The 27,862-nt window shown below is 38.9% G+C and overlaps 1 protein-coding gene across 2 annotated transcripts in view; it reads right to left on the bottom strand.

The window, feature by feature from the left end:
* The window catches only part of megf11.L (multiple EGF-like-domains 11 L homeolog), a 211,457-nt gene that overhangs the window by 33,591 nt on the left and 150,004 nt on the right, over positions 1–27,862 (bottom strand). For both annotated transcript variants that reach the window (XM_041586899.1, XM_018253298.2), the window contains exons 11-13: positions 18,270–18,390; positions 13,758–13,921; positions 5,993–6,095 (exon numbers count right to left, since the gene is read on the bottom strand). In XM_041586899.1, coding sequence (XP_041442833.1) covers positions 5,993–6,095; positions 13,758–13,921; positions 18,270–18,390 — 388 coding nt within the window. The remainder of the gene's footprint in view (positions 1–5,992; positions 6,096–13,757; positions 13,922–18,269; positions 18,391–27,862) is intronic.

Here is a 27,862-nt window from a genome sequence, read left to right on the forward strand (position 1 = left end):
ATGTTAATGTTTTCCAAGTTTATTACTGTGGCTCAACACTGTCATTATCCCATCCCTCTCAGGGGGGACCCACTGCAGATTATAAAGATACCTGTACTTTCAAAGTCAATCCAAGGTCTACAGCTCATACATAGGAGCAATAATACCAGTGTACCATTCATGGTGACATTTACACTGGGAGATAAATTACACACCACGTGCCACACTATTCATAGCATCATAATTCACTCAATGACACCCACAACCAACAATGGTAACAATACACACTATTGGGATTCTTTATAAACACAGGGCAAATTTATTAAACTTTCATTGTTCTACTTGTACTGTCTGAAAAAGTTGATTCACTGATTGACTGCTCTGGGTTACTGCCCACGTGCAAATTTGTCCAGTCTTTATAAATGAGTCCTATTTGTCCCCAATAAGATAATGTCTGTAATTTACACTGTTTCCACATTGCTGTTTTCATTTTTTATTATTTGTGGTTTTTGAATTATTTAGCTTTTTATTCAGCAGCTCTCCAGTTTGCGATTTCAGTAATCTGGTTGATAGGTTCCAAATTACCCTAGCAACCATGCCTTGATTTGAATAAGTGAGTCTGGAATAGAGCCTGGATAGAAAGATGAGTAATAAAAAGTAGCAATAACCATAAGGGGCAGATTTATAATAACTCAAATTAATCTTTTGTATGAAAACAAAGTCAACCAAAGTCCCTTCCACAAATTGAACTTGTTTATCGATAATTGTTTTTGAAAAAATCAGAGCTACAAATTCGAACATCAATTCGTATTATAATTCACTGCGAAAACCCAACTTTTTTTGGATTATCCAGAGCAGATCACGATGTCAAGAAAACTTCAGGGACATCTGCCATTGACTTCTACATGACCTAACAGGTTTGAGGCATATTTTTGGATTCTGCTTTTTAGCAGCTTTGGGGTATACTAAATCTCTAAAAAATTTAGTTTTTATTTTTCCCCCAAAATGTTAGTTTCCCCCCTAAAAATCCTTGACCAGAAAAAAAAATCGAGGTTTAATAAATGGGCCTCTTAATGTGTACCCTTACAGATTGTTTGTTCTTTTGATGGGGTCAGTGACCCCTATTCAAAAGCTGGAAAGAGTCAAGTGCTTAGAATTAGTCATTCTATAACCTACAAAAAGTTAACTTAAGGGTCAGGGCACATGCTCAGATTCGGGAAGATTAGTCGCTTGGTGAAAAATCTCCTCTTCTTCCTGTGACAAATGCCGGTTGGCATTCAGAGCTCTTCGTTCTCCGAAACTTCGGCCGTCCTTGGAGGAGATTAGTCGCCCCGAAGGAGAGGAGATTAGTCGCCCCGAAGGAGAGGAGATTAGTCGCTGGGCGACTAATCTCCCAGAATCTGAGCGTGTGCCCTGACCTTAAAGGTGAACCACTTCTTTAACAGCCCAATGCACCCCCACACATTCAATGCACTCATTTAAATTGACCTATGTTCTGATAAGCAAAGATAACCTTTAATTGATGGCTAGTGATCCCCATCCAGCGCACTACATGGTGGCCAGACCAAGCCCCAATTCCATATGGTGATATTATAGCAGCAGGCTACATAATGTAAACTCTGGGAATGGAGACCATTCACAGTACCTGTTAGCTGCTCATTAGCAAACTTTTCCTTCAGACTGTAGGCTGGAAATTTCAAGTTTCCTCACCCGAATGCATATTCATAAGCAAGAATGGAATTACAACTCCTTATCGGCTCAAGACAAATTATGTCTTGAGAAAAAAAATGTCTTGGAGACTTATCTTTCATTCCAGAGAGTGGAAACCAAAATTTACATCCTGTTACAAAGGGGGGTTAATCTAAGGGTAGCCTTAATCCCGTGGTGCATTGCTGCTTTATCTGGGCATAAACACCGATGCATAAGGCTGTCTTTCAGTGACCTTGCATAAACTCTATTATCTTACTGGTTGGAGGCAGCAAGACATTAGATTGCAAGCTCAGAAACACACAGCAGGCTCTGTGCTTCAATAAAGTTGAACAAAAAAAGCCTATTAAATGACTTTATGAAAGGTGCTATTTTTACATCTGCAATGGGCACAAGAATACTATGGGGGGTATTTACTAAATCTCAAATTTATCTATCAAATTTAACAAAGACAATCTAACTCCCATCCAAAAATTTAACTCATTTATCAATAATTCTTCTCGAAAAAGTAAGTGTGACAAAACATTAACAGAAATTCGCGCGTTAATTTGCATCGTCCGACATTTTCGAATTGACGCTCTGGATCACTGTGTCAAGAGTGGATCACGGATCCAGCGCGGATGACAATGTCAAGAAACATCTTCAGGGACATCTGCCATTGACTTCTACATGACCGCAACAGGTTTGAGATGCAGAGAGCAGCTATGCGATATAAAATTTGAGTTTTCCCCTTTAAAAACTCCACCAAAAAAATTGACATTTAATAAATAGGCCTGACTAAGGGGCAGATTTATCAAGGGTCGAATTTCGAAGTACAAAAAACTAATATCGAATTCAAAGTTTTTTCAACAAATTTGGCAATCCTGCGTTCAAATAAAAATTGTTTGATCGAACGATTAAATAGTTTGAATTGAACGATTCGAACGATTTTAGCGATCGATCAAAGGATTTTTAGAATGACTTAGAAAAATGTTGTAGAAGGTCCCCATAGGCTAACATAGCACTTCGGCAGGTTTAAGTTGGCGAAGTATTGAAGTCGAAGTTTTTTTAAAGAGACAGTACTTCGATTATCGAATGGTAGAATATTCGAATGATTTTTACTTTGAATCGAAGTAAATTTGAAGTCGTAGTATCCTATTCGATGGTCGAAGTATCCAAAAATTACTTCGAATTTCTTTACTTCGAAAATTCCCTCGAATTCACTTCGACCCTTGATAAATCTGCCCTTAAGTGTAATTTAGCACTAACTGATGTGCATTTAGGCAAAGCGTTCATCTTGCTTTATACTTTTCATCACACAACCAATATGGAGTCATCATAAGAGAGATGGGATCAGAGATAACCAAGACATTTAGAATAAGAAAAGCAAACAGACAGGTCTGTAAAATGCAAAGTATGAATCACAGGCGCATATACCTAGTATAATTAGCTGCTATCTCCAGTCTCCAGAGACTCATACTGACAGATTCATTGTATAAAAAGGTTTGCAGACTTTGTTCTGAGATGCCACTAGTTCATCGGCACAGTAAAGGTAGCGTCTGTCTCTTTAAACTCCCTGACCGGGTCCTGGGGGATTTGCGATTATCTGTGTCCCTGCATTAATGGAGCCGCAGGGCAAGCAAGGGACAGCTTTCCATGTGAGTGACAGCCGTGATTTGGCCAAATGCTTACATCCGCTCGGCTCAGAGGAGCCTTATCAGCACCTGGTGCAATGTCACCTTATCCTTTTGTCACTAAGCTCATGTCCAAAGAAACTGGGAGAGAGTGACACCATCCTTATTGAAGAGCACCCATACCATCTGCAGTTTATATCAGAACATTTCTGCTATTATATTCTTATACCCCAGTTACATTTTTCATCAGTACTTCTACTGTGTGTGAGGCAGCGGTAGATCACATAAGCGTCTTTAAATAATGAAGAATTCTATACAATAATTATGAACGGATCTATCAGTATTTATAAATATTTCACATGTTCTTATCTTAAAAGATACTATAGCGCAGCTGGAAGATGGGGCAGAGGGGTGTAATCTTTCTCTAATTGGCTGTACTACATAGGGATTAGTGCATTACAGGTAATTATATCTGACTCTTTTTATTGCATGTAGAAGATTTGGTGCAGTATGCAGTCTGCTTTATCATTAGCATGTTCTCACATCCTGAGATGAGCAGGTCTGGAATTCTCCAGAGTCATGAGGTTGAGTTGCTTAAGCCCAGGCTGCAGCAGTGTTGTGTGCTATATTGCAGATTTTTAGCGTAAAATATGCCTTTATTCTCTCAACTTGTGTGTTTTCCCACAATTATTTCAAACACAGTGCTGAAGCTTTTTGCATGTTATATACCTGCCTAAGAAACTTAGGGGCTGATTTATTCATTAGAGAGATCACTTATTGCAGCGTTTGGTGTAAATATTATTTATTCAAGTTCCGATTACATTTTTATAAAGAAGATCCTAAAAATGTAACTATAAAAATAAAATAAAACTGGTCAGGACGCAGATTTTCAAAACAGAGGGGAAAAAAAACCAGGATTGGGTCTTTCAGCCGGCGGGAAAAAAATTCCAAAAGAGATTTATTGATTTTAGAGATCAGCTTTTGCCTATTTTGTCATGGTTTAATGCATTCTTCAGAATTAATAAATCACCCAAAGGGTAGGATAACTGGTCTTCTGCCCATATTATTATTATTGTTATTATTATTAATAACATATATTTATGAAACACCGACATATTCTGCAGCACTGTACCATTTTCCCACAATGCAGCCTGTTTTATTGCAATTCCAGCATTAGTGTGGCTGTACGCTAAGTTGCACCCACCACAAGCTAAATGCAGCAAAACAAATGCACAAGTGCAAGAAACATTTACATGCAAATAAGTCTAATGAATAACCCAATACCTGCACTCATTTTCCCCCTTGTATGTTCGCCGCACCAGAACTTGCAGTTGTAAATTTGGATTTCACAAGATATTATCACAGCTAAACCTCTAAAGACATTTAAGGATATACAGGGACCATAAGGGCAGAGACACACGCTGCTATTGGGGGAGATTAGTCGCACAAATCTCCTCTTCTCCAGGGCAACTAATCTGTTCCGAGCTTCCTCCCCTGCCTTCCCGCTGGCTAGAATGAAAATCGACGCCGGGACGGCACTCTGATCGCTTCGGTTTCCGAAGTTGCCCGAAGTTTCCTTTGGACTTTGGAAAACAAATCGTTCCGAGTGCCACCCCGCCGGCAATTTTCATGAATAACCCAATACCTGCACTCATTTTCCCCCTTGCATGTTCGCCGCACCAGAACTTGCAGTTGTAAATTTGGATTTCACAAGATATTAAATATAATGTGCTTGCAGTGCATGACAGTTATTCATACACATCACAGCTAAACCTACAAAGACATTTTAGGATATACAGGGACCATAAGGGCAGAGACACACGCTGCTATTGGGGGAGATTAGTCGCACAAATCTCCTCTTCTCCAGGGCAACTAATCTCTCCGAGCTGCCTCTCCTGCCTTCCCGCTGGCTAGAATGAAAATCGACGGCGGGACGGCACTTGGATCGCTTCGGTTTCCGAAGTTGCCCGAAGTTTCCTTTGGACTTTGGAAAACAAATCGTTCCGAGTGCCACCCCACCGGCGATTTTCATTTTAGCCGGCGGGAAGTCAGCGGAGGCAGTTCGGGGAGATTAGTCGTACTGGAGAAGAGGAGATTTGTCGCCGGGCGACTAATCTCCCCAAATCGCAGCATGTGTCTCTGCCCTAAGAAGTGATATGCAGTAAATCCAGCAGCATTGCTGCATACCAACAGCCTAGGGCAGGTTTGGAGAAGGAGACGACTGATGCAGCTGTGAGTATGACTGCATTTTATATAAAAGGCAGGGGCAGAACAGGTACTTGATCCTGCATGCACCCCCCACCAAGCACCTCATCTCCATCATGCTTGAGGTCAGTAATCTCTGTACACACAAGCCTTTTTGCCTGGGGCTCTCACACCAATCAGTGCTGAGCAGCCGGTGAGCTGTGTGTTTGTTAAGCTGATAATATCTATTTAATTTACCGCAGAAGACTGCTCAGCCTCTGGCTGTGCTCGGCTCTGATTGCATGAAGGCAAATGCACAGCCGTGTGTGGGACAAGCACGTAATGTTGTTTTTTTTTTGGCCTAAAGTGTGTCTCCTGAGAGAGCCATGAGACAGACATTAGTTCATTTTGAAAACTTCACACACTTTGAAACAAATAAGTGATCCTCCACGCTACTTATGCAACTTTTTCAACAATATACTGTTTTCCCATTGACCCCTTGGATTTACCTGTCCACCCGGGTAGACAATGACAGTGGCCTGAGACTGAGTTACACCCATCTGCATGGCTACAATCACAGTGTTCCGTACAATCCAGGCCATAAGTTCCATCCTAAAAGAGACATAAAAATTAATCAAGTTGGTCATTTAAGAGAATCCAAAGTTCCTTAATCCTCATGCATTTAGATGCCATTAAATTGTAGCATCTGCCCATATCTCATATCCCACAGAACTAAATGTATAATAATGCATAAATGGCTCTATGAGCACTTAGTATGACCCTCAGAACTTTTCTTTATCCTCTTGCAAGCTTGTGTGTGTGTCAAATGCTGGTCTCTCCCAAGCACAATACCTGTAAAGGGTAAGTTAAAGATTTAATACTTTTATTTTAGGTATAATTATTTTCAGTTCTTTTTTTTTGGTATCTAACTGTGTAAAATAGTACAAATGGGTCAGTTGTATGTCCTTTTTATTGCTATTAATTTGTTGTCATTTCTCCTGTCTGCCAATAGTAATGCATAATTATTGGCTACAAAGAAACTGTTGTTCTTAAACTGGTTATCTCAAAATACGTCAATAAAAGTTATCTTGTCTCTCTTAAATCACCTATTCTGGCCAGAAGCGACAAGAATAGTGATGGACGAATTTATTCGGCAGGCGCGAATTTATTTGGCAGGTGCGAATTTGCGCGATTCGCCGCCAGTGAATAAATTCGCGAAACGCCCGCAAATTTTTTTTGCCGTTTTGCAAATTTCGCGCAAAATTCGCAAATTTTTCGGCGAAGCGAAACGGTGCAAATTCGCCCATCACTAGACAAGAATTAAGACTGTTGAACCCCATTTTAAGCAAGCTTTTATTAATACTTGGTCAGATTATTGGGACCCATTTGACTCTAGTTACAAATCTCGCTCACTTGGACTACTGCAGTTATGACTTGTCTTGTAATGGTTAATTCCATATGCCTGAGGTTTACCGCTACCCATTTATCGCTGTAAGACAGTTTATTTTTCTTGATTATCAATTAATATTTGCTGAGCGTAGTTATGTTTGGTTTAATTTCATTTTTTTGCTTTAGCTCTAAGAACTGTTATAGTGGTGCCGCCATCAATTATCAGTAGCTTGTTGTTATTTCCATGCCATTAGACATCCTAAGCTGTATAAGTTTGCTTCATAGCCCAGTATTTGACTTCTGTTAAAATCTTGCTTGTTTATGTAAAACACAATAAAACATGTTAAGGCATAATTATTATAAACGAACTGCATTCACAAAAAACAGTCCGGCACCATTATAACTTCAGTGAGTTATTAAAACCCCGCCACAATTACTTAGCTGCATTTTTACAGCCTGGAAATATAGTAGCTTTGCAGTGCTTTTACAAAACTAGCCTGTTGCCATTATAATTTCACTGTGTACCTACAAACCCAACCATTATTAGTCCGTTGCATTCTTACAAACCCAATATACCAAGCACCTAACCGGAGTTTGGACCTTTGGTCAGGGCACCCCTTATTTTATCTGGAGATTTAATAAATATTGTTGTATCATTTTGAAGTAGTAGAACTTCTCCCCTGGCATGTAAAATGGCATGTAAAATGGCATGTAAAGGCAAAAAAATAAAATCCCACTTTTACTTTCTTTAATGAAAAAGAAACCTATCTCCAATATACTTTAATTTAAAAAGTGTACCGTTTTTATAAGAAACTTGACTGTATGCATTGAAATCTCCTTTCATATAGTGCTGTGGATAGGAATAGTCAGACGGTCCCTAACTGCTGTGCAGGTAAACAATCATACTTATGAACAGCAGGGGGAGCCCCCACCTTACTTACCAGCCATGCAGAACTCAAGCAGCTTTGTTTGTTGCACTGTACAGCAGTTGGCGACTGTGTAGAGATTTGTATTGGATTTTATTTTTGCCTTTACATCCCCTTTACTGTTTCCAACTCCAGATGCAGGGACAAGGACCATGGAGCCAGATTTAAACAGATAAACTGGGATTCTATTTGGAGTATTATTTTGCTGCAGCCACTGGTTCTGCAGAGTTTGAGAAAGTTTGTATTAAGCTGGCTATAGATGTAAAGATTTTTAAAAGATCCAATCGTCATCATGAGACTACGATTGTCTCGAAACAATCGTACAAATTGTCCATCAACTAAAAAGACCATTTCAGGCGATATTGCCAGGAAAACAAAGGAGAGCTGCCTGCTTGGCCCTACAAACATAGATAGATTGCACTGGGACCGATGAAGATTTAACCTGGCCGATCAATTTTCTGACAGATGTCGGCCGAGAAATCATAAGATGTATGATCATTCGAATCCCACTAACCGCACGATAATTTCGAAAGATTGGTCGGACTTCGCTAAAATTGGTCGTTCGGCAAGAGAAATCTTTGCGTCTATGGGGAGCTTTAAACAATACAAAAACTATAAAATCCACATTAGATTACATGACAACACAGGACCCAGTGCTGTCTGTATATTCTGATTATTAATCAGTCTTGCTGTATCGGCTTCTGGCAGATATTATTTGACTTGTGCTGTTTGATAATTTATGACAATCCCTAAGCCGCAGCCCAGACCACACTGAGCATGTGCACAGTCTTGGACTTGCAAAGATGTTTAACAAAGTTACAAGATGGTGACCCCCCTGTGGCCAACTTTGAAAGCATAAGTCATTTGTTTGATTAGACCAGTGGTGCAGTAAATTCATGTTTATGTTTTGTATACAAAATACAGCATTTCTAGCCTTATTCTATTTTAGACTTAACTTTCCCTTTAAGGAAACTCTGCTTAGAAAAGGCCAGAGAAATGTTCTCTGAAATTTCCTCCCAGGTTGGCAGAACTGACTAGCAGGAGCCATATTTTTAATTTCATTAAAACAGCAGTGTAAAATTGCTACAAGCATACTGACACACTCATGGATCAATATCAAAACATTTCAAATGTTTAATGGTCCATTAAATTGACAGTTAAAAATGACTATTAATCAAATTATATGTTTTTGATATTGAACCCAGAGTGCGTCAGTATGCTTTTGTACATTTTTGAATTGCAATACTATGGGAAATGCCGTGGACATTACCTATCTGCACCTGGTGAGTGAAGCCTAAGGAGTGCAGGCTGACTTGATTATTTTAGTCTAAAATCTAGTATAAAAAATTATTTATGTAAGTTGCAAAAATGCCTGAAAGTGTGCTCTAAGCAATCTTACATTCATTTGTTTTGAGGGCTTACAAAATCATCCTAATACCATTACCATACTTTATAATTATTATATATATAATAACACAATTTAGTTATTAATATAAACATGTATTCATTAACATGTATATATAAAGCACCAACATATTCCCTAATGCTGAACATTAAGGGCAGAGACACACGCTCAGATTAGAGAAGATTAGTCGTCCAGAAACAAATCTCCTCTACTTCCGGGCGACTAATCTCCCGAACTGCCTCCTGCCGGCTAGAATCGAAATCGTTGGCGGGATGGCAAATGGTACGCTTTGTTTTCCGAAGTCAGCCGAAGTTACCTTGTGAGGCAACTTCGGGTGACTCTGGAAAATGAATCACACTGATTGCCATCTCGCCGTGGCGATTTACATTATAGCTGGTGGGAGGCAGTTCGGGGAGATAAGTCGCCCTGAAGAAGAGGAGATTTGTCGCTTGGCGACTAATCGTCCTGAGCTGCCTCCCGCCGCCTAGAATTAAATTGCCTACGGGATGGCAAATGGTATGCTTTGTTTTCCGAAGTCACCCGAAGTTTCCTTGTGAGGCAACATTTGGGTGACTTTGGAAAATTAATCGTACTCATTGCCATTCTGCCGGCGATTAACATTATAGCTGGTGGGAGGCAGTTCAGGAAGATTAGTCGCCCTGAAGAAGAGGAGATTTGTCGCTGGGCGACTAATCTCCCTGAACTGCCTCACGCCGGCTAGAATTAAATCGCCATCGTAATGGCAAATGGTACGCTTTGTTTTCCAAAGTCATCCGAAGTTTCCTCGTGAGGCAACTTCGGGTGATTTCAGGAAAATGAATCGCACTGATTGCCACCCCGCCGGCGATTTACATTCTAGCCGGTGGGAGGCAGTTCAGGAAGATTAGTCGCCCCAAAGAAAAGGGGATTTGTCGCTGGGCGACTAATCTTCCCGAATCTGAGCTTGTGTCTCTGCCCTAAATGGGTGTGAACATTGAACATATAGTCTGCCTACAAAAATACAATGGATAACTGATACAAGAGGTAAAGAGGGCCCTGCCCAAAATAGCTTTGATCTAATAAACCTAGCATAGAAGCGTTATTATTTTACTATTTTCTATTAAACCCAAGGGCTGGATGAATTCTCAATAAACCAGTAAATCCAAGGTTACTAATGTGGATCTATAGCTACTCTGAAAAAAAATTTGTTTTGAAGCCTATGGGAGACAGCATTGGATTTTTTTTCTGGGTCAACTAGAAGAAACAGAGTATAATTAAGATTCTAAAAGGAAAGGGGTGAACCTGATGGAAGTCTTTTTTTACCCTCGGTAATTATGTCTATTCATTGTCACTTCAGTCAGTTCCTATAAACCCAGCCTGGCACAATTACTATCTCATTATGTTCTTAGTGGTGGGTCCAATCTAAACTAGCTATACAGCTCACATAACACCATGTGCATAATGTAGAAAAGTGTGCTTATTACACCATACTTAAAAAATACACTATTCCACAAATCTTTCCTTAATATGAAAGACCACATTTTCTTGTACAGGATATTTGTCTCCATTTACTGAAAGGATGTTAAAGCTGAATTTCATCCTTATTCTTTAAGCTCTGTTGCAGGGGCATAACTTTGGGGACCCGGCCCCCCCTGCAAAAGCAAACCCCCACTGGGCCCCCTGGGACCCTCTGCAGCCACTGGGTCTGCTTCCTCGGTTGTTACACCACTATTATTTTGTCTATGTTAATGTCACTTTTGTCCATTCCTTTCTCCGTTTATCCTTATATACAGGTATAGGATCCGTTATCTGAAAACCTAAGCTCCAAACTATGGGTAGTCCATCTTCAATAGACTACAATTTAATCAAATAGTTCACATTTTTAAAAATGATTCTTTTTCTCACTATCTACATTATCTTGTACTAGAACGGTCAATTCTAAGCAACTTTTCAATTGGTCTTCATTATTTATTTTTTATAGTTTTTGAATTATTTGGTTTCTTCTTCTGACTTTTTGCAGCTTTCAAACAGGGGTCACTGACCCCAACTAAAAACAAATACTGCGTAAGGCTATACATTTATTGTTATTGTTACTATTTATTATTCATCTTTCTATTCAGGCCACTCATATTCATATTCTAGTCTCTTATTCAAATCAATACATGGTTGCTAGGGTAATTTGGTAACTGGAGAGCTGCTGAATAAAAAGCTAAATAACTCAAAAACCACAAATAATAAAAAATTAAAACCAGCTGAACATTGTCTCAGAATATTTACATCATACTAAAAGCTAGCTCAAAGATGAACAACCCCTTTAATCTCAACTAAGATATAATTAACCCTTACTGGAGACAAAACAAGTCTATTGGGTTTAATTAATGTTTCAATGTTTTTTTAGTATAATGGAATTCCAAATTACAGATTTTGTCCCTTATCAGGAAAACCCAAGGTCCCGGGCATTCTGGATAACAGGTCCCATACCTGTACATTAAGTAAAAACCAAGTGGCAAGTGGGAGATGTTCAAGCTAAAATTAACTTTTAGTATGGTGTTGACAGTAGAATTCTAAGCTAATATGAGATTGGTCTTTATTGTTAATTTTTGGAGTTTTTGAATTGTTTGCATTTTGTGTTTTGCAGTTCCTCTGCTTAGAATTGAAATAGTTAACTGGTTGCCAAGTGTTAATTAACTTAGATACCAAGGAGCAATTTTAAAATCGTTATGGAAGATGAATTATTCAGTGCCTGTAAAGAAAAGCAGGCAATAAGAAAATAAGAGCAACATTAAGACTGAAGCCTCACAATCTGTTTTTCAGTTTCAAGTGTTAGCGACCCTGACAAACCAGGTAGCACTTGGATCTGCAGGTTGGAAACAACAGGCAAAAAAAATTCAAGGGGAACTATGGCGAAAATAAAAATTTAGCTTCATCATACTGATATAAGAAACTTTTTAAATACAATCAATTAAAGTTCTATATCGTTTCTGAAATAATCAAGTTTATCTTCACTATTCCTCTCTCAGCATCTGTTTCTCTTCATTCTTTCTTCATGCAGGAGTTGGGTGACAGATAATCATTGACAGTTAGATCCAATATATCTTATAGGGGGGGCTCCTTTTGCCTAAAAGATGTATTAGAGTTCACTCTATTTAAGGAGAAGGAAAGGCTTGCAGCACTTGGGGTGCCACATGTTAGGCGCCCCAAAGTGATTGCAGTTATTTACCTGAAACCCCGGGCCCGGGGAATCACTTATTTGAGTCAGCTCTAATACATCTGCTAGGAAAGGAAGGAAGGAATATATTGGATCTAACTGTCAATGAATGAATATGACACTCAACTGCTGCATGAAGACAGATATTTGGAAAGTTTCTTACTTCAGTATGAGGAAGCTTATATTCAATTTTCATTTTCGCTATAGTTCCCCTTTAATGAAGACCAATTAAAAACCTGTTTGACTTGAACAGGCCCATTTATAAAATACGTAAAGTTCATGTCAAGTTGACCTAACCATTTAATAAACCCAACCCAGTTTTACTTCCTTGTTTGTGTTACAAAAAGTTACGTAATTTTAAGGATGCGGCACATGGATTCGCCCGAATCTGAATCCTGATAAAAAAAAGCCAAATCCTGGCCAAAATACTGAACCAATTCCTGGATTTGGTGCTTCCCAAGTCCTTGGTAGAAGTTAAGTGGTTATCCTATTGATCATCTGTTATATTGCCCTGCTTATTATAGTGCCAGCCTTCAGCTATCTATCTGCAGGTTCACCCAACAGTTTATACCCAGCATTTTTCTGGCATCAATGGAGGCACACAAACTGCCTGAGTGGCAATGCTAACAACACTCGAAGCAGCATTAGCACATGTTTCAATAGCTTCAAGTCAAGGCAGGTACTAATTAGAGAGCTTCCTTGAGTCCATGCTACCTGCACTTTAAGCCTTGCACAAAAGTAAGAGTAACATAGGTTTTTTTTGCAGACAAGTACAAGACTAGAGGAGCATGTATCGATTCAAGTAGCTGTGTGAATGGCATTTAGAAACATGCAATTGAGCTGTTTTTTTTTGTTGGGCATTTACAATACAAAGCTGTTTACTGTAAATGCTGTTTCATATGTATATGTTTGGCTGTAACCAATATGTTACCAGTTTTAGACTGGACATAGGAGGTCTCCATACTCAAAATATCTTATGTACACTAACTTCTCATTGAAAGTATCTGGGTGTGATCTTTGTATTGAATTTTAATCGTGATAGTAAAGATGTCATTTTAATAGCTCGATGCTTGTAAAATGCGTTAAGCCATGATTATACTTTATATAATATACCAACTTGCCTTTATCCATTAACCGCATAAACATTAAAAATGCAGAAACTTGGCAGTGATCATTTTCTTCTTGTGTGAAGATTTAGTCTCGTGGCACGGGCTTGGCTGTGTGTTACAAGTGCATTTAAAGAATGGTATGGGGACTGAAAGTTACATTAACCATCTGCCACTATGTCACCGCAGGTCCCTTTATTCCTCTGAATTCTGTTTTGAACAGACCTTAAACTTGAGACTGGACACCTTGTTTCTCCTTACCAGACAGGGCTGATCACACAATTCACCCATCCATCCTGGGGCACATGCACAGATCCCATCCACGGGATTACAGGAGGCATCATTTAGGCACTGGCAGGTCTGGTTGCAGTTCAACCCCCAGGTGCCACTAGAACAAGGAATAGAACAGTCTAACCCCTGCCAACCTGCAGAAAAAAGCAAAGCATTACATTTTAATATGGCAAAATGACTTCCTACAATTCAGTTCAAGTTGTAAAAGATACACTAGGGGGCACATTTACTTAGCTCGAGTGAAGGATTAGAATGAAAAATACTTTGAATTTCGAAGTATTTTTTTGGCTACTTCGACCATCAAATTGGCTACTTCGACCTTCGACTACGACTTCGAATCTAAAAATCTAAAAATCGTTGGACTATTCGACCATTCGATAGTCGAAGTACTGTCTCTTTAAAAAAAACTTTGACCACCTACTTCGCCACCTAAAACCTACCGAGCATCAATGTTAGCCTATGGGGAAGGTCCCCATAGGCTTTCTAGGCAATTTCTGATCGAAGGAAAATCGTTCGATCAATGGATTAAAATCCTTCGAATTGTTCGATTCGAAGGATTTAATCGTTCGATCGAACGATTTTTCCTTCGATCATTCGATCGAACGAATTGCTGTAAATCCTTCAACTTCGATATTTGAAGTTGAAGGATTTAACTTCAATGGTAGAATATCGAGGGTTAATTAACCCTCAATATTTGACCCATATTAAATGTGCCCCTAGGTGGTATGTTTGCCAAAAGTCTCAACAAGGAAATTACATTTCCAGAGAGTTTATGCATTCTCATATTCTTTATATAAATATATTTATTCATAAAATGTCTTCACAAAATTCCCACCCACTCTGCAATTTATACTGACCATTAGATTGCAGCATTGATAGAAAAGTGAAGGTAGCTAAAAGAGTTTGTAGAACTACAAGATAAAGGTACAGGCATGGGATCCGTTATCTGGAAACCTGTTATCCAAAAAGCTCTGAATTATGGGAAGGCTGTCTTCGTTTCATTAAAATAATTTAAATTTATAAAAAGTATTTCCTTTTTCTCTGTAATAATAAAACAGTACCAGGTACTTGATCCATGCTTAGATGTAATTACTCCTTATTGGAAGCAAAACCAATCGATTAGGTTTATTTAATGTTTAAATGTTTTTGTAGAAGACTTAGGGGCAGATTTGTCAAGAGTTGTAGGGAAAATTCTAATATTCGTTTTCGAATTCGAATTTTCATGTTTTTTGTGGAATTCGACTAGGGAATAGTTAAACTTTGATTTGAGTTTTTAAAAAAATTCGAATTCGATTTTCGAAAATTTATCATGTACTGGTCCTTAAAGAATTCGAATTTGACAATTCGCCACTTTAAACCTGACGAATTGCTGTTGCCTATGGGGGATGTCCTGGGATCAAGTTAGAATTGTTTGCAGCCTTCCTGAAAATCAAGTTTTTTTTGGTAAAAAAACTCGAATCAAATTAGATTCGAATTAGATTTGAATTTGATTTGAATTTGATTCAAATTTGATTCGAATTTGATTCAAATTTGATTCGAATTTGATTCAAATTTGATTCGAATTTGATTCAAATCTGATTCGAATTTGATTCGAATTTGCAGGTCAATCCCATTCACCCAAATTAGAACTTTCATTTCTTTTGATTTTGATTGGTCGTTTTTTTCCCAAATTTCGAGTTCATGGGAGTTTTTGCAAACTCCCATGAACTCGAAATTCGACCCTTGATCAGTCTGCCCCTTAAAGTATGACAATGAAAAATTACAGAAGGATCCATTATCTGGAAAACCCCAGGTTCGGAGCATTCTGGATAGCAGGTCCCATACCTGTATAAGCAATCTCTCACATAAATATTTATGTTTACTTTCATGGCATTGACCCTTTAGAAATAAGATTTTGGCTTTGCAGAATATAGGGGCAAATTTATTTATGGTCGAATATCGAGGGTTAATTAACCCTCGATATTCAACTGCCGAATGGAAATCCTTTCTACTTCGAATATCGAAGTCGAAGGATTTACCGCAATTCGCAACGGAAAATTCGAAGGATTTTAATCCATCGATCGAACGATTTTTCTTTGACCAAAAAAAGACTGCTAAGCCTATGGGGACCTTCCCCATAGGCTAACATTGACTTCGGTAGGTTTTAGGTGGCGAACTAGGGGGTCGAAGTTTTTTTTTAAAGAGACAGTACTTCGACTATCGAATGGACGAATAGTCGATCGATTTGTAGTTCGAATCCTTCGATTCGAAGTCGTAGTCGAAGTAGCCAATTCGATGGTCGAAGTAGCCAAAAAAACATTCGAAATTCAAAGTTTTTTTTATTCCATTCCTTCACTCGAACTAAGTAAATGGGCCCCTTAGTGTTAGTTTTTCACTTTGCAATACAAGAAATAAAACATTTCAACTTCTAAATTTGCTTTCTTCAAAAGCTCTCTACCGTGCTATAGTGGACGTGTTTAATCTCATGTTCACTATGAATTGAATTCATTTTCATTTTTATATGTGTCTCAGGAGTTAGCCCAAATGGAATGTTTCATTGATGCACATGAGTTGTCATCTCTTTTACTAGATTCTAACATGATCCTCTTTTGCTGTCTCTTTCTACAGTCGTTCTCCCATTCTGCTATCACTGTTTTCCATTTATATCTTTACCTTTCATTGTATCACCTCCTCTTGTCAAGTATAACATTTTAATAATAGTAAATTGTTAATTATGTTCCGTTAATTCTAACTCTGTGATATTTAACTGTTGGGATCTCCTGGGCTGAGGATAATCTAACCAATCAGGAAGCTGGCAGTAGCACTTACAGTAACACTTACATGACATAGTGTATTAATGTAGAATAGTTTGTTTTTATATTTTCTGATTCCCTGGGAAATGTGCAGGGTCAGTCAGGGTGAAATTAATTTAGTGTTCTCTTCCGTACAGTACAAGGAGGTGAATTATACACAATCTTACTTCCCCCAGGAGGTGATAGCAGACATACAAATTAATTTGTTAGAAAACATAATATACAGGGAGTGACAACACAGATAGGGTAACTGTAGCAAAGACATTTATTTTGCAGCAGAATATATTTAGTACAATCCCCATTTATTGGGATTGTGTTCAAGACAAGTATATATTTTCCCTTTAATCTCACAGGCTGACAGTTCACTATTAGTGTGTGAAACATGACAAAATCATATTTTATTTGCAGCTTTATCTTATCCACCTTATCAAGCCAGTTCTTGTGCACAACATTAGTCCTGCAGGAGGTCATGGTCGAGAAATGATTCTACTTCTGCCACAAAATAGATGTATTTAAAAAGAACCCATGCTTGTGTTGTTGGCCAGATGGAATACCTGTTTGTTCTATATAGGCATGGGATCCGTTATTTGGAAACCCATTATCCAGAAATTATGGAAAGGCTGTCTCCCATAGACTCCATTTCATCCAAATAATCCAATTTTTAAATAATAATCTGTAATAATAAGATAGTACCTTGTACTTGATCCAAATTAAGATATAAGTAATCCTTTCTGGAAGCAAAAGCAGCCTATTGGGTTTATTTCAAGTTTAAATAATTTTCTAGTAGACTTAAGATATGAAGATCCAAATTACGGAAAGATCCGTTATCAGGAAAACCCCAGGTCCAGAGTATTCTGGGTAATAGGTTGCAAATAGATAATAGTAAAGGGCTGGCACATACCAGACCACACACACCGTAAATTGATGTAGTAAAAAATGTTTTATTGTAGCAAAAACATCACATCAAAGCCTTTGCTGTGATGTTTTTGCTACAATAAAACCTTTTTTACTACATCAATTTACGGAGTGTGGTCTGGTATGTGCCAGCCCTTTACTATTAACTATTTGCAACAAATTGCCTCCCCGAGCTGAAGGTCTGGGGCTTAAGCACCTGGACCCCCCTTTATCCTGGGTAAGTAAAGCCCATTTATTACTGCACTCGACACTGAACACCTTTTTTATAAGTCTATTGATTCTGAATAATAGGTCCCATGCTTGTACTATGTATATCCCTTTTCAGTGAGAATGGAGGATTATAAAGTGTTAAAATTATTGATATGTTAATTATGGCTAATTAGTCATGATTACTGTCCCATTTAAACAGGGTTTTATTTCATGGTGAAACAATGTCTGTGCCATTTGCATGTTTTAACTTTGAAAATGATTTGAATCCAAATTAAATCTACAGAAAACCCAAAGCTCTAAGGAGAGGATGATGACGGTTTCATTAAAAAGAGATTAACGACACTTGCTTAGATAATAGATTGCATCCTGTAGCTAAAAAAAAAGGGTACACAGATAATACTGTAGACTCGCGTGCTGCATGAATTCAAATGGAAATATTGTGTTTGGGATTTAAAGCAAATATGACTGTAGTTGTAAAACTAAACTGCTACTTTGTCTGGCTGGGAGTTGGTCTAGTTCATATTTTCAGTCCAATGACATTAGAGTATTTCCATAATAGTATTACCCTCTCTGCAGACACAGAGTCCATCAACTGGGGAGCAGGCGGCATCGTTCTGGCAGTTACACACTGACAAACAGTCGGCCCCAAATGTTCCTGGAGAACACAGTGCAGAACAGTCCTGACCCTGAGTAGAAAGCACAGTAATGTTTCATTTGATACTGAATCCTGAAAGCAGCAAGGATTTTCTAAGAACTGTTTTATGATGGCAATACCTGTACATCGAATACATAGAAAAATCAATTGTCCCTACATGGCTACTGAGGTGCACCGAAATCATTTAATCCAACAAAGCAGCCTGCTCAGTCTACTCCTCATTGTAGCTCTGATGTATTTTTATTCAGTGGCACAACTAGGGGCACAACTAGGGGCAGTGACATTAGGGACCAGAAAGGTAAAGGGGTTGCTCATCGTTCAGTTAATTTTTAGTATGATTTAGAGAGTGATATTCTGATACAATTTGCAATTGGTTTTCATTTTTATTATTTATGGTTTATTTGAAGTTATTTAGCTTTTTTTATTCAGTGATCAAAATTGTTTGTGCTTCAGCCTCCTTGTATAACCTTGTGAGATGGGTTGCATGCAGTCTGGGAACCCTTGCCAGGAGTTACATAGACATACGTGAAAAAATACCGCTACAGCACTTCTTGGTTGCAAAATGGGAAAAACTGAATTTATTAGGTCAGACAACTAGGCCTGGCTGTCTGACCTAATAAATTAAATGTTTCACTTTTTGCAACCAAGAGGTGCTGCAGCAGTATTTTTCTCGTATTTAGCTTTTTATTCAGCAGCTCTCCAGTTTGCAATGTGAGCACTGCAGTCTGGTTGCTGGGGTTTAAATTACCCTAGCAACCATGCATTGATTTGAATAAAAGACTGGGATATGAATAGAAGAGGGCCAGAATAGAAATATGAGCAAAAAAAGTAGCAATAACAATTAGGGATGCAACAAATCTAGGATTTAGTTGGGGATTCAGCCTTTTTCAGCAGTATTCGGATTTGGTCAAATCCTTCTGCCTGGCCGAACCGAATCCGAACCCTAATTTGCGTGACAAATTTTATCTCCCTGTTTTGTCACAAAACAGGGAGATGAAAAAATGTTTTCCCCTTCCCACCCCTAATTTGCATATGCAGAGGCATGTGCAAATTAGGATTCAGATTCAGTTCGGTATTCACAAAGGATCCGGGGGTTTAGCCAAATCCAAAATAGTGGATTTGGTGCATCCCTAATAACAATACATTTGTAGTTTTACAGAGAGCATTTTTTCAGAGATCCCCATTTTGAATCTGAAAAGAGTCAGAAGAAGAAGGCAAACAAATGAAAAAAACTATAAAAAAAAAAGAAATGAAGGTCAATTGAGGTTGCTTAGAATTATCCATTCTATAACATACTAAAATTATAGGCTCCCCAGTGCCTATACACGGGTGGTTCACCTTTAAGTTAAGTGGTGGCAGGTTTTGTGTTTTCTGAGTTTTATGGATAATAGATCCCTTACCTGCATAGTCTAATGTCTGTATTGTCTAATAACTGCTATTACTATTCCTCTTACCATTTACTTTATCTGTTCCTGTACCTGACATCTCTACTCAAAGGCAATGCAATAAACCCACAACTCTGTAAATATTATTTATAGTTGTTATAACTTCCTGTTTAGGACTTGTTTTTGGTCTGGAATGCATGAGCTCATTAATAAACTTTCATTGATTTGGTAGAACAGATATTTAGTAATATTCCTACTTTGCAGAAACCATGAAACCATTATTTTCATGTACTTTAATTGCACAGCCCAGGTAGTGTTGTTGAGTAAAGTTCAAAATATAAATATACCAAATACATTTTATGCCACATTCACTATACTTTTAGTGCAGAAACCAGGATTTGAATCAATATTAAGAATATAAAGAATAAATAAGAATTCAGCAGTGCATCCCTGTGAAAGCTGAATCCTATAGAACATTTAAAAGTGTCCCTACTATTGTTAAGGTTCATCACTGGTTGTAGGATAAGATGCAGACCTGCATTGCCTCTGATGCATGGCCACTGGAATCTGTAGCTTATCACAAAGAGAATATTTAATTCTATATATTTTAATCTTAGAAATAAAACTTCATCTTACAGAAGCAAATGGATGAGCACAAAAATTCCCAGCCAGTTCAATATCATGCAGTAATTTCTAGTGCAACAGGACACATAACATTATACAGCTGGCAACATTAGTCCCATAATTAAATGTAATTTTTACATTAGAAGAGAATAAATTGCTCGCTGTCTGCACTGGCACCCAGCGTTCTCATTAAAGGCCACAGCCATACATATAATAGGAAAGTGAGAAGCACACGCAGAGACCTTGGTTGTGTCCTCTAAGGATCCTATTCAGAGGTTGCAGTGCTAATCACAAGATTTTAGAATTAGTTCATCTGGACCCTTTTTGATGATGTATAATGAAGAACGAGATCTCCAACTTGGGCTTTCGGGCTATGGCTGAACTGCAGTGCTGGCTATCTCAGCTCGCTTGAAATTGAAGATCAGCAACAGATCTACGGAAAGCCCAGGTGTACATGAAAAGTATGGATTGCGCTCACCTTTCTGACTATATCTTCCCTTCCTTTCAATAAAGAGGCGAGGGGCAGATTTAGGCAGGGACAGTGTGGAACAGATTGGGTAAAATCTGTGATTGTGTATAGAGAAGAGGAACTGTATATGTGTGGGTTTGCTTGTGATTACCAATGTGCGTTAGTGTGGGACTTTTATTGGGAGGAAGTTTGTAAGAGGATAACCAACATGTTAGGTAGGTTGTTGCATATAATGTATATAATTTTTTAACCAATAGATGGCAGCAAAGAGTTTTGTTGTTCATATTTAAGGGTGTAATTACTGCAAGTCACCACTGGGAGTAAAATTCTAGAAAAGAGGGAGGGACCAAAAGGGTATAAATGGAAGGCAGAATCTGGTGTGGTTCTCTTTGGCTAATCGGCTAAGACTTTAGGCTGGAGGTGGAGGGTATATAAATATTTGGGAATAACTGTAATTCGTCAAATGTAAAATTTGGTTTGGATATTAATGCTTCCCTGTGTAAAGAATGTGGCCTGCTTGAATATGGACACCTGTGCTGTACATGCATCCACACAAATAGTGTTGCAAATCCCGGCACCCTTGTGTTCCATGGCCAGATGGGGCAACTTATGTAGGCATGCTACATCTAAGCCTTTACAAGCTTTTCCTGATGCACAGAGTCTTTCCATTGTTAATGAGAAAAATGCTAATTTTTTTTTTCTAGAATCAGTTTTTAAAAAAAAAAATATATACAGTATGTTATTTATTCTTGTTTTGTGGTGCCTTTTTTTACTCCTTGTACTGCACCCTGCTGGTAAAGAGGTGGTTAAGCATTAACTGGCAGCTTTGTGAAGAAGGTGGAATTTGTTCAGGTGAGCAGGGCCCGAGATATTTTGGGTTCTTCGATTAGACACAAACGGTGGGGGCAGGAGCGGAGGCCTTTCCCCAATTATTCATGCAGACACAGTAATTAACATTTTGAACCTGATTAGGAAGGGTGACCTGAAAGACAGAACAGAATGGTGCTGGAGAAAAATAGTTATTCCCATTAGTGCAATAATAGAGATGCAAGGAATCTCTGAGGAGACCTTTACATTGGAAATGACTACCTTAGAAATGGAAATGATATTTTAGAAGGGTAATTTTTGAAGCAATTATGAAAGGATGTAAATCTATACATTGTATCTGAATATCTGCATGTCCATATACAGGTATGGGACCTGTTATCCAGGGGTTTTCCACATAACAGATCTTTCAGTAATTTGGATCTTCATACCTTAAGTCTACTAGAAAATGATGTAAACATTAAATAAATTCAATAGGCTGGTTTTGCTTCCAATAAGTATTAATTATATCTTAGTTTGGATCTAGTACAAGGTACTGTTTTATTATTACAAAAAAAAAGAAATCATTTAAAAAATTTTGATTATTTGGATTAAATGGAGTGTATGGGAGATGCCCATTCCGTAATTCAGAGCTTTCTGGATAATGGGTTTCCGGATAACGGATCCCATACCTGTATAGTTTTATAGTATCTGTACAGACTACAAGAACATTTGTTGTTTGTGATAATATTTAGACCTATGCGTATTTAATTCAGAGCTGGTTATACATGGACACAGAGCAAAAAGCAAATAAGTAGGGGCACAGTGAATTTAGGATTCAGTTTGGGATTTAGCCAAGAACAATCCGTTCTTGCAAAGTTCAGATAAATCCTATGTATGAACCTTTGCTCTCATAAGACTTTAAATCAAGGGACGATTTAATATTATAAATGTTTGTTTGGAGATGTCACAGTTTTGTGGACTGTACTCAAACTTTTACATGTAAATAAATCCAAATATTCAGGTAATTTGTTTTTTACTTTGTGGAATGTAAAAATTATGGGTTTTGTGCATCTCCATGGGTTGATAGAAGCTGCTCACTTGACTCCTCCAGTACAAGTCAGCAGTTTACTGGCCCATGTATAGGGGCCTTGGGAGAAACTGTCAACAGGTATGAGGACAAAAATCTGCCAGATTTCTATCGGGCAGGTCTGAAAATCCCATTGAACGAAGACCACATCAGGTCCTCTTACTACAGGTCTTCATACGTCAGCAGTATGAGCTGAAGTTTATCCCAGTCCCATTGGATTGGACCAATTTGTAGATTCATCGCACCCCCGTGTTTGCGGCGCAGAGTCGACTCTGAGGAAGTGCCGGTGGATCCGGCAAGAAACGCGTAAGTCAGCGTGCATACCCACCGCCCAATCTTTCACCTGTGTGTATGGAATAAAGCCTGAATTTTGCATTCAATACTGCTGTCCGAGTCTTGTCCAGGAACTGCGCCGCAAACACGGGGGTGCGATGAATCTAGGAGTTGAAGCCGGCACGAAGTAACCGGCATCTCGTGAAGGCTGCGACTGGATGGACACAGTTAATCCGGGTGAGCTCCGATGCGTACCGCATCTCTTTTCTTCATTAGATTGGACCAATTTGGCCCAGAATGTGGGTGACCAAATTGGGAAGATATCTACTGACTTGGCAAGAATTTGGAATGGTAAATCATTAAGACTTTAGGTCAATGCAATGAATGACAGATTTTCTCTTTTGCCAAATTGATTAAAACCTGTTAAAAATGCCTCCTGGGTGACCCAAACATGAAACCATTGTTATAAGTGCCAAATGCATTTTAACCACATATACCTCACTTTATGGCCACTTTAATTGAATACACATAGAAGACTATGGGCCAGATTCAATCCTATTCAGAAAAACTTATCTCACTTTTTATCATGTGAAAAATATATTGAAGTCTATGGGAAAAAAACTGGAACTGAATTTGGAGGAAAGTTTTTTTTTTTCCTCTAATTGAATCTCGTCCTCGAGTTTTCACGTGATAAACCGAGAGATAACTTTTTCTCACTGAATTGAATTCGGCCCTATTTATGACAGGGAAAAATCTCTCCACCACATCCTCCAAATATGACCTCAAAGGCCCATCAGTTTGTAAATGTTATAATTGTTGTACACAATTTTAATTCTAGAAATATTTAATCACACCATAAATTGAAATATAAGATATGCTAATCATTATCTATTTCGCCCCGGCACATGGCAACATTCACACATTTTGGAAGAAAACCTCTACTCCTTGCATACTACCTCTCACTTCAATATTACTTCATTTGTTGCAAAAAAGGAACCAGCTCAAATGCTCAAGGGAGTGCAAGGGAGGCAGCACTTACTCACCAACAATCACATGTATTTTAAATAAAAAACATTGCGTTTTCTCTACATACTAGGCATATATTCAGGCAGAGCTATTCTTGAATATCCAAACTCCATCTACAAAATCAGCACAGATACAGCATGCCAGGACAATTTAATTAAATGTACTACCCATATGCAACAGAAACCTGCCCAATAACATACAGATCCGCCCAATAGTGAGTTTACTTCCACAACTAGTCTTCATACCGCAGCTACACCACTGCTGTGTCCCATCCCTATTAATTGGTGGTGTATTCTGCCTATGTTTTTACCTTTATGTCTCGCCAATCAACTCCCTATGTCAGCAAAAGTGCTTATGGTCAACCTTGCCACTCCACACACACAGTCTTTGCTGTCATTGGGAAACTACCTGCTGCGCGACACAAAAGTTAATGCTGACAGACTGCCTTGCCAATGAAAAGACAATCTTTGGTTATTATGATATCTTAGAAGTCCTTGCTGTCTGGAGTACGCCTAGCAGGGTGTATATTATCTTCCATCATCTCCCTGTCACAGCTGATCTAGATTTATTGAGCGAGGACGCAGGGTAAAGGCTAAAGACATTAATGTTCCTCATCCATAGCTGGTTTTACAAGTCCCTCCAGGGCACATTATGTCTCCCAAAGGCTTTATCACAGGGAATCGCTTGAAGAGCCTGCTATTTGTCATTAACTGTTGAGAACAGTCCCAAATTCAGTAAGGTTCACGCAGCTTAATAAACAGTGGGTGTTTAAATGATCTATGAAGGATAACCAATCAATTTACTGAACTGCAGTGTCACCTGCTCCATAAAGTTCCGCTGGGCTGGTTATGGCTTTTTAACTATCAGTGTGCGTGCATTGTCCTGTACATGTCTGGTTTGGGGGAAAAAATATAATCCACATGAATGTACAGATATGGGGCCTAGTATGCAGGATGCTTGGGACGTGCTGTTTTCAGGATAAGAGTTCTTTCTGCAATTTGGGCCTCTGCTAAAAAAAAAAAAATTATGTAAACATTAAATAAACCCAATAGGATTGTTTTGCCTACAATAAGGATTAATTATATCTTAGTTAGGATCAAGTACTGTTTTATTATTACAGTAAAAAGGAAATCATTTTGGAAAATTCTAATTATTTGCAGTTTTCTGCTGATAGGAGCACCGGCCCGGGGTTTCAGGTAAGTCAATACAATCACTTGGGGGTGCCTACCATTTGGCATCCCCAAGTGCACGAAACCTTTCCTTCTCCTTTAAAGAAAATTAAAAAATCTCATATTCTAGACCAAACTTACTACAATCTTGTCCAGGGCATTATTAGGAGCTGTGCAGCGTGTTCTAACACTAGCCAATGTCTGCCTGGCAGTGTCGGACTGGGATGCCAGGGGCCCACCAGGAAGTCTTAGACCTTGGGCCCACCAGAAAACATAAGACCGTGAGCCCACCATAAAACCTTAGACAGTGGGCCTTTCCAAACTATTATTCCTCCTCTACTAACTCAACCTCTTACTCTCCTAGTCTTTTATATATACTTACTATTTTGTCCCATTGTTAAGCCTTTTTCACCATAACGAAATAGGTAATGACCATGAAATAGACCAAATGTTTAGAAACAAGAGGGCCCACTGACACCTGTGCCCACCGGGAGTTTTCCTGGTATCCCTGTGGGCCAGTCCAACACTGCTGCCTGGTGATTTTTCTGTTTCTCTCAACTCTGTTTTTATCATTTATATGCTCTCTCTATATACTCTCCCAAGAGCCCAGCTAATTATTCCTCGTGGAGGTGATTACCTTATAAAAGGGTCTAGATTTTTTATGAGCCACAATTAATATACCCTGGCTGCCCATGTAACAGGGAAACTAGGTTTTATCCTGGTGCCTACAGACATGGCAAATAGTACTGATCTGAAGATACCAGATATAAAATGCTCTTTTTGCACCCTATTCTAGGGTTACTTGACTGAAATGTCTGTGGTCAATGCCTAAAAGTACAGGTCAGTGAAACCAGAAAATTCTGCCTATTATATACAAACTTCCAAAGATATTGGGAAAAGATTCAGACCCTCAGAAATATAAATGGAAAAAAATATATTTGAGTTAGTTTCTCAGTATTTGGGATTTTATTATTTTTTTTATCCACACTCTGGAGTATGTATTAAGAATTCACATTATAAATGATTAAGTAAGAATGAGAGGGAAATTCAGCAATACAATATTTCATGCAAAATGGAATGTGCTCTCCATTGATTTTGTCTGTTTGATATACACAGATGATGTCCCAGGTGTGGTATTTTTTATTGCATATTTTAGATTTGTTCTTAGCACAGCATTAAAGGAGAAGGAAAGCCACGGAGGAATTTTATTGCCAATAGATTAGCTGCAATAGTGCAAGCTAGAATGCTATATTTATTCTGTAAAATGTTTTACCATACCTGAGTAAAAAGCTCTAGAAGCTCTCTGTTTGTTTAGGATAGCAGCCGCCATATTAGCTTGGTGTGACATCACTTCCTGCCTGAGTCTCTCCCTGCTCACTTATAGATCTGGGCTCAGATTACATCAGAGAAGGGGAGGAGGAGCAAACTGAGCATGCTCACGCCTGGGGCAAGGAGGTTTAGCTGAAGGCAGGAAGTTTGATGTGTACACAATAGAAGGAAAGAACTGCAGTGTTTCTTTTGACAGACGACTCAGAGCAGCACTACTTTGAGTGTTTACTGGTTTATTTAGGTGGACCTTTCTGGTAAGGCTTACTTAGTTTTAACCTTTCCTTCTCCTTTAATATACTGTATACTATGGCACCTTCAGCAATCCAGAGATGCTCAGCATTAGTGATGGGCGAATTTGCGCCGTTTCGCTTCGCCGAAAAATTCGCGAATTTCGCGAAACGGCGAAAAATTCGCGAAACGACGCCGGCACCCGTTTTTTCGACGCCGGCGCCCGTTTTTGGCGCCGGCGCCCATTTTTGCCGCGAATTTTCGCAGGCGTTTCGCGAATTTATTCGCTGGCGGCGAAACGCGCAAATTCGCCGCGAATTCGCGCCTGGCGAATAAATTCGCCCATCACTACTCAGCATAAGTAGTGACCTCAGTCCCACACAGAGGAGGAACAGAACACTGAAAAAATTGATTTTCTGTCTAGAATAACATTTACATAATAATAGCAACAGAGTCTGTTATTTACAAAAGAAGAAATAAATGAGTTGTTATGCAGTGAATGAGAAATAATAGTGTGATTAGAAATGAGTGTATAGGCACCTGTAGGGTTAATTCCCCTGCGGTCTGAAACCACATGGTGGAAATCCCCTAACTGTGAGCTACAGGTTCAACTTAGAGTGTTGGGAGGGGCTGGAGCCTTGTCCCTATGCAGTGTGTCTGGCAGATACCGGAGGGTGTCACAAGGTGTTGCTGCTGCACCACCTTTGAATATATACAGAACCATGTGCACATGCTGCCATTCCTAGTTTCACTTTAAAGCAGAATGGAGTGAATGTCTTCTGGGGTGCTGCAGTGCAGACCCTGGCTATGGAGAGACACCACATGGTTGCTATGCCCCGTGTGGGCTCAGGGATAACTGGACCCTGATATTCATGAGAGATTCTGCCCAGAATAAGAGATAGGTTCCTGGAGATGGATGGCAGTCGGATGTGCTTTGCTGTGCTCACACTGGGAATAGTGTTGGGAGCAATGTCCTAAAGATTCCAGCAAGTTATGTGCTCAGCTAGGAGAGCTTGGAGCCTCTAAAAGATTTAATCACATGGATGCCTGTTCCAGCTCTGTGTGAGCCCCCAGGTGAGTTTGCCTGTGGGAGGGCAGAGAGAGAA

Source organism: Xenopus laevis, chromosome 3L (assembly GCF_017654675.1).
Source record: "Xenopus laevis strain J_2021 chromosome 3L, Xenopus_laevis_v10.1, whole genome shotgun sequence".
NCBI classification, from domain to species: domain Eukaryota; kingdom Metazoa; phylum Chordata; class Amphibia; order Anura; family Pipidae; genus Xenopus; species Xenopus laevis.